Source organism: Oncorhynchus clarkii, chromosome 5, assembly GCF_045791955.1.
Source record: "Oncorhynchus clarkii lewisi isolate Uvic-CL-2024 chromosome 5, UVic_Ocla_1.0, whole genome shotgun sequence".
In the NCBI taxonomy this organism is placed as follows: domain Eukaryota; kingdom Metazoa; phylum Chordata; class Actinopteri; order Salmoniformes; family Salmonidae; genus Oncorhynchus; species Oncorhynchus clarkii.
Window position 1 is genome coordinate 40,445,552 of NC_092151.1, and position 8,365 is coordinate 40,453,916.

An 8,365-nucleotide genomic window follows, 5' to 3' on the forward strand; every position below is an offset into this window, starting at 1 on the left:
AGGACATTCAGAGACTTGTCCCGAAGCCAATCCTGCATTGTCTTGGCTGTGTGCTTAGAATTGTTGTCCTGTTGGAAGGTGAACCATCACCCCAGTCTGAGGTCCTGAGTGCTCTAGAGCAGGTTTTCATCAAGGATCTCTCTGTATTTGCTCCGTTCATCTTTCCCTTGATCCTGATTAATCTCTCAGTCCCTGCTGCTGAAAAACATCCCTACAGCAAGATGGTGCCAGGTTTCCTCCAGTCGTGATACTTGGCATTCAGGCCAAAGAGTTCAATCTTGGTTTCATCATACCAGAGAATCTTGTTTCTCATGGTCTGAGAGTCCTTTAGGTGCCTTTTGGCAAACTCCAAGCGGGCTGTCATGTACCTTTTACTGAGGAGTGGCTTCCGTCTGGCCACTCTACCATAAAGGCCTTAGTGGTGGAGTGCTGCAGAGATGGTTGTCCTTCTGGAAGGTTCTCCCATCTCCACAGAGGAACTCTGGAGCTCTGTCAGAGTGACTATTGTGTTCTTGGTCACCTCCCTGATCAAGGCTGTTCTCCCCTGATTGCTCAGTTTGGCCAGGTGGCGAGTTTTTTAATATTGAGGAATATTTCACTTTCCATGGTCATAGGAGTAACAACATGAATGAGGCAGAAATAATTCAGTGCGTCTTGAGTTTCGCCATCAGCTGGAAGACTGTGTCCCCTTGTCTCAGCGGAGGGAGGGAGAGTGGAGGGATGGTGAGTTGGGTGAGAGGCAGCCTCACTGATGTCCCCTCCCATCAGATGGAGACCATCAGTCCAATAAAATAAAATAATTATTATGCTCACTCAGCTGTACCTCACAAGTAATACAACAAATGATCTATTACCAGTGTGACCATATACTGAAAATGTTGACATTTCAAAATGGTCTGAGAAGAGCAACATTGGCAGGGCAATTAAAGCATAGCTAATGGTGGTAGTGGTAATGCATTGGGCCTATAGCCTACTGGACAAACCTCATTGCTACAGAACTGTTTTAATAGGTTAATAGGTTAATGTTGCGTTAGCTTCTGTTTTTACATTTTTTTACATTTTAAATCTGAGTGGTAGATTCTTTTGGACTCAGAAAGTGATCTTGACTCAGAAAAGCTTGGTGACCACTGGACTAGGGAGTTTTTTTTAGGTTAAAATAAACGGAGTAGTGCTAAGCACAGGCAAAATCCCAGAGGAAAACCTGGTTCAGTCTGATTTCCAACAGACACTGGGAGACAAATTCACCTTTCAGTAGGACAATAACCTAAAACACAAGGCCTAATATACACTGGAGTTGCTTACTGAGAAGACATTGAATGTTCCTGAGTGGCCTAGTTAAAGTTTGGACTTAAATTGGCTTGAAAATCTATTGCAATACTTGAAAATGGCTATCTAGCAATGATTAACAGCCAACTTGACAGAGCTTGAAGAATTTTTTAAAACAATAATGTGCGAATATTGTACAATCCAGGTGTGCAAAGCTCTTAGAGATCGTTGCCAAAGGTGATTCTAACATGTATTGACTCAGGGGTGTGAATACGTACTGTATGTAAATGAGATATTTCTCTATTTCATTTTCAATAAACATGTTTTGACTTTGCAATTATGGGGCATTGCGTATAGATGGGTGAGAATATGTGTTTATTTAATCCATTGTGATTTTAGGCTGTAACACAACAAAATGTGGAATAAGTCAATTGGTATGAATACGTTCTAATTGGCACTGTACGTGATGTCGTCTGAGTTATGTAATGTGTGGCCAACTCTGGGTGCAAGTTATTCTGACAGTACAACTAAAAAAACATTTCCTTCGGGAATATAGAACAGGGCCACAGGTCACAGTTGAAACAGAGATGAATATTATAAAGGCGGCTGGTGGCACCTTAACTGGGGAGGACGGGTTCATAATAATGGAATGAACGGAACGGTATTGACACATCACACACATGGTTTCCTTGTGTTTGATACCATTCGATTCACTTCAATCCAGTCATTATTATGAGCCGTCCTCCCCTCAACAGCCTCCTATCCTTGAAAGGTATGTATCTTGTGGAGACAACAATAGGCAAGGAAGCCTAACGGGTGCAGAAAAAGTTCCTACTAAATTCAATGGAAATGAATAATACATGTGATGTCAGCATTCAGCTACAATTCTGTTCCCTCACCGGAGTTACAGGCGTAAATCTTAGGTGTGAACGTGAAGTGTGAATCCTGAGTGTAAATCCTGTCTCAGGCGAGTCTTACCTCCTCCTCGTAGAGTGCCATGCCCCGGGCTGAGCCTCCTGTTCCTGCCTTCTTCACCTGGGAGAGGGGGGGAGCAAAGGGGGAGAGTGGGGGGGAAAATCACTTATATCATGATTATTAACAGTTGCATCCACAATGCAAAGGTTACAACTGTCTCCGGACCTGGATGCGTGCCCTCACAGACACACACTGTTGTAGTTCCTACCTGGACCACCCTCTCATAGACACACACTGTTGTAGTTCCTACCTGGACCACCCTCTCATAGACACGCACTGTTGTAGTTCCTACCTGGACCACCCTCTCATAGACACACACTGTTGTAGTTCCTACCTGGACCACCCTCTCATAGACACACACTGTTGTAGTTTCTACCTGGACCACCCTCTCCAAACACACACTAGACCACCCTCTCATAGACACACACTGTTGTAGTTCCTACCTGGACCACCCTCTCATAGACACACACTGTTGTAGTTCCTACCTGGACCACCCTCTCATAGACACACACTGTTGTAGTTCCTACCTGGACCACCCTCTCCAGACACACACTGTAGTAGTTCCTACCTGGACCACCCTCTCCAGACACACACTGTTGTAGGTCCTACCTGGACCACCCTCTCCAGACACACACTGTTGTAGTTCCTACCTGGACCACCCTCTCCAGACACACACTGTTGTAGTTCCTACCTGGACCACCCTCTCCAGACACACACTGTTGTAGTTCCTACCTGGACCACCCTCTCTAGACACACACTGTTGTAGTTCCTACCTGGACCACCCTCTCCAAACACACACTAGACAACCCTCTCTAGACACACACTGTTGTAGTTCCTACCTGGACCACCCTCTCATAGACACACACTGTTGTAGTTCCTACCTGGACCACCCTCTTCAGACACACACTGTTGTAGTTCCTACCTGGACCACCATCTCTAGACACACATTGTTGTAGTTCCTACCTGGACCACCCTCTCATAGACACATACTGTTGTAGTTCCTACCTGGACCACCCTCTCCAGACACACACTGTTGTAGTTCCTACCTGGACCACCCTCTCATAGACACACACTGTTGTAGTTCCTACCTGGACCACCCTCTCCAAACACACACTAGACCACCCTCTCTAGACACACACTGTTGTAGTTCCTACCTGGACCACCCTCTCCAGACACACACTGTTGTTGTTCCTACCTGGACCACCCTCTCATAGACACACACTGTTGTAGTTCCTACCTGGACCACCCTCTCATAGACACGCACTGTTGTAGTTCCTACCTGGACCACCCTCTCATAGACACACACTGTTGTAGTTCCTACCTGGACCACCCTCTCATAGACACGCACTGTTGTAGTTCCTACCTGGACCACCCTCTCCAGACACACACTGTAGTAGTTCCTACCTGGACCACCCTCTCCAGACACACACTGTTGTAGTTCCTACCTGGACCACCCTCTCCAGACACACACTGTTGTAGTTCCTACCTGGACCACCCTCTCCAGACACACACTGTTGTTGTTCCTACCTGGACCACCCTCTCCAGACACACACTGTTGTAGTTCCTACCTGGACCACCCTCTCTAGACACACACTGTTGTAGTTCCTACCTGGACCACCCTCTCATAGACACGCACTGTTGTAGTTCCTACCTGGACCACCCTCTCATAGACACACACTGTTGTAGTTCCTACCTGGACCACCCCTCTCATAGACACACACTGTTGTAGTTCCTACCTGGACCACCCTCTCATAGACACACACTGTTGTAGTTCCTACCTGGACCACCCTCTCCAAACACACACTAGACCACCCTCTCTAGACACACACTGTTGTAGTTCCTACCTGGACCACCGTCTCATAGACACCCACTGTTGTAGTTCCTACCTGGACCACCCTCTTCAGACACACACTGTTGTAGTTCCTACCTGGACCACCATCTCTAGACATACATTGTTGTAGTTCCTACCTGGACCACCCTCTCATAGACACATACTGTTGTAGTTCCTACCTGGACCACCCTCTCCAGACACACACTGTTGTAGTTCCTACCTGGACCACCCTCTCATAGACACACACTGTTGTAGTTCCTACCTGGACCACCCTCTCCAAACACACACTAGACCACCCTCTCTAGACACACACTGTTGTAGTTCCTACCTGGACCACCCTCTCCAGACACACACTGTTGTTGTTCCTACCTGGACCACCCTCTCATAGACACACACTGTTGTAGTTCCTACCTGGACCACCCTCTCATAGACACGCACTGTTGTAGTTCCTACCTGGACCACCCTCTCATAGACACACACTGTTGTAGTTCCTACCTGGACCACCCTCTCATAGACACGCACTGTTGTAGTTCCTACCTGGACCACCCTCTAATAGACACACACTGTTGTTGTTCCTACCTGGACCACCCTCTCTAGACACACACTGTTGTAGTTCCTACCTGGACCACCCTCTCATAGACACGCACTGTTGTAGTTCCTACCTGGACCACCCTCTCATAGACGCACACTGTTGTAGTTCCTACCTGGACCACCCTCTCATAGACACACACTGTTGTAGTTCCTACCTGGACCACCCTCTCCAGACACACACTGTAGTAGTTCCTACCTGGACCACCCTCTCCAGACACACACTGTTGTAGTTCCTACCTGGACCACCCTCTCCAGACACACACTGTTGTAGTTCCTACCTGGACCACCCTCTCCAAACACACACTAGACCACCCTCTCTAGACACACACTGTTGTAGTTCCTACCTGGACCACCCTCTCCAGACACACACTGTTGTTGTTCCTACCTGGACCACCCTCTTCAGACACACACTGTTGTAGTTCCTACCTGGACCACCATCTCTAGACACACATTGTTGTAGTTCCTACCTGGACCACCCTCTCTAGACACACACTGTTGTAGTTCCTACCTGGACCACCCTCTCTAGACACACACTGTTGTAATTCCTACCTGGACCACCCTCTCTAGACACACACTGTTGTAGTTCCTACCTGGACCACCCTCTCCAAACACACACTAGACCACCCTCTCTAGACACACACTGTTGTAGTTCCTACCTGGACCACCGTCTCATAGACACACACTGTTGTAGTTCCTACCTGGACCACCCTCTTCAGACACACACTGTTGTAGTTCCTACCTGGACCACCATCTCTAGACATACATTGTTGTAGTTCCTACCTGGACCACCCTCTCATAGACACATACTGTTGTAGTTCCTACCTGGACCACCCTCTCCAGACACACACTGTTGTAGTTCCTACCTGGACCACCCTCTCATAGACACACACTGTTGTAGTTCCTACCTGGACCACCCTCTCCAAACACACACTAGACCACCCTCTCTAGACACACACTGTTGTAGTTCCTACCTGGACCACCCTCTCCAGACACACACTGTTGTTGTTCGTACCTGGACCACCCTCTCATAGACACACACTGTTGTAGTTCCTACCTGGACCACCCTCTCATAGACACGCACTGTTGTAGTTCCTACCTGGACCACCCTCTCATAGACACACACTGTTGTAGTTCCTACCTGGACCACCCTCTCATAGACACGCACTGTTGTAGTTCCTACCTGGACCACCCTCTCATAGACACACACTGTTGTAGTTCCTACCTGGACCACCCTCTCTAGACACACACTGTTGTAGTTCCTACCTGGACCACCCTCACATAGACACGCACTGTTGTAGTTCCTACCTGGACCACCCTCTCATAGACGCACACTGTTGTAGTTCCTACCTGGACCACCCTCTCATAGACACACACTGTTGTAGTTCCTACCTGGACCACCCTCTCCAGACACACACTGTAGTAGTTCCTACTCGGACCACCCTCTCCAGACACACACTGTTGTAGTTCCTACCTGGACCACACTCTCCAGACACACACTGTTGTAGTTCCTACCTGGACCACCCTCTCCAGACACACACTGTTGTAGTTCCTACCTGGACCACCCTCTCCAGACACACACTGTTGTAGTTCCTACCTGGACCACCCTCTCTAGACACACACTGTTGTAGTTCCTACCTGGACCACCCTCTCCAAACACACACTAGACCACCCTCTCTAGACACACACTGTTGTAGTTCCTACCTGGACCACCCTCTCCAGACACACACTGTTGTAGTTCCTACCTGGACCACCCTCTCATAGAAACATACTGTTGTAGTTCCTACCTGGACCACCCTCTCATAGAAACATACTGTTGTAGTTCCTACCTGGACCACCCTCTCATAGAAACATACTGTTGTAGTTCCTACCTGGACCACCCTCTCATAGAAACATACTGTTGTAGTTCCTACCTGGACCACCCTCTCCAGACACACACTGTTGTAGTTCCTACCTGGACCACCCTCTCATAGAAACATACTGTTGTAGTTCCTACCTGGACCACCCTCTCATAGAAACATACTGTTGTAGTTCCTACCTGGACCACCCTCTCATAGAAACATACTGTTGTAGTTCCTACCTGGACCACCCTCTCATAGAAACATACTGTTGTAGTTTCTACCTGGACCACCCTCTCATAGAAACATACTGTTGTAGTTCCTACCTGGACCACCCTCTCATAGAAACATACTGTTGTAGTTCCTACCTGGACCACCCTCTCATAGAAACATACTGTTGTAGTTCCTACCTGGACCACCCTCTCCAGACACACACTGTTGTAGTTCCTACCTGGACCACCCTCTCCAGACACACACTGTTGTAGTTCCTACCTGGACCACCCTCTCATAGACACACACTGTTGTAGTTCCTACCTGGACCACCCTCTCATAGACACACACTGTTGTAGTTCCTACCTGGACCACCCTCTCATAGACACACACTGTTGTAGTTTCTACCTGGACCACCCTCTCCAAACACACACTAGACCACCCTCTCTAGACACACACTGTTGTATTTCCTACCTGGACCACCCTCTCCAGACACACACTGTTGTAGTTCCTACCTGGACCACCCTCTCATAGACACGCACTGTTGTAGTTCCTACCTGGACCACCCTCTCTAGACACACACTGTTGTAGTTCCTACCTGGACCACCCTCTCATAGACACGCACTGTTGTAGTTCCTACCTGGACCACCCTCTCATAGACACACACTGTTGTAGTTCCTACCTGGACCACCCTCTCTAGACACACACTGTTGTAGTTCCTACCTGGACCACCCTCTCTAGACACACACTGTTGTAGTTCCTACCTGGACCACCCTCTCATAGACACGCACTGTTGTAGTTCCTACCTGGACCACCCTCTCATAGACACGCACTGTTGTAGTTCCTACCTGGACCACCCTCTCATAGACACACACTGTTGTAGTTCCTACCTGGACCACCCTCTCTAGACACACACTGTTGTATTTCCTACCTGGACCACCCTCTCCAGACACACACTGTTGTAGTTCCTACCTGGACCACCCTCTCATAGACACACACTGTTGTAGTTCCTACCTGGACCACCCTCTCTAGACACACACTGTTGTAGTTCCTACCTGGACCACCCTCTCATAGACACGCACTGTTGTAGTTCCTACCTGGACCACCCTCTCATAGACACACACTGTTGTAGTTCCTACCTGGACCACCCTCTCTAGACACACACTGTTGTAGTTCCTACCTGGACCACCCTCTCATAGACACGCACTGTTGTAGTTCCTACCTGGACCACCCTCTCATAGACGCACACTGTTGTAGTTCCTACCTGGACCACCCTCTCATAGACACACACTGTTGTAGTTCCTACCTGGACCACCCTCTCCAGACACACACTGTAGTAGTTCCTACCTGGACCACCCTCTCCAGACACACACTGTTGTAGTTCCTACCTGGACCACCCTCTCCAGACACACACTGTTGTAGTTCCTACCTGGACCACCCTCTCCAGACACACACTGTTGTTGTTCCTACCTGGACCACCCTCTTCAGACACACACTGTTGTAGTTCCTACCTGGACCACCATCTCTAGACACACATTGTTGTAGTTCCTACCTGGACCACCCTCTCTAGACACACACTGTTGTAGTTCCTACCTGGACCACCCTCTCTAGACACACACTGTTGTAATTCCTACCTGGACCACCCTCTCTAGACACA

General features: G+C 48.6%; 1 protein-coding gene across 1 annotated transcript in view; it reads right to left on the minus strand.

The window, feature by feature from the left end:
* LOC139409689 (rabphilin-3A-like) overlaps window positions 1-8,365 on the minus strand; it is a 33,258-nt gene that overhangs the window by 5,240 nt on the left and 19,653 nt on the right. The window contains exon 13 of the mRNA XM_071155096.1: window positions 2,245-2,301. Within this exon, the coding sequence (XP_071011197.1) occupies window positions 2,245-2,301 (57 nt within the window). The remainder of the gene's footprint in view (window positions 1-2,244; window positions 2,302-8,365) is intronic.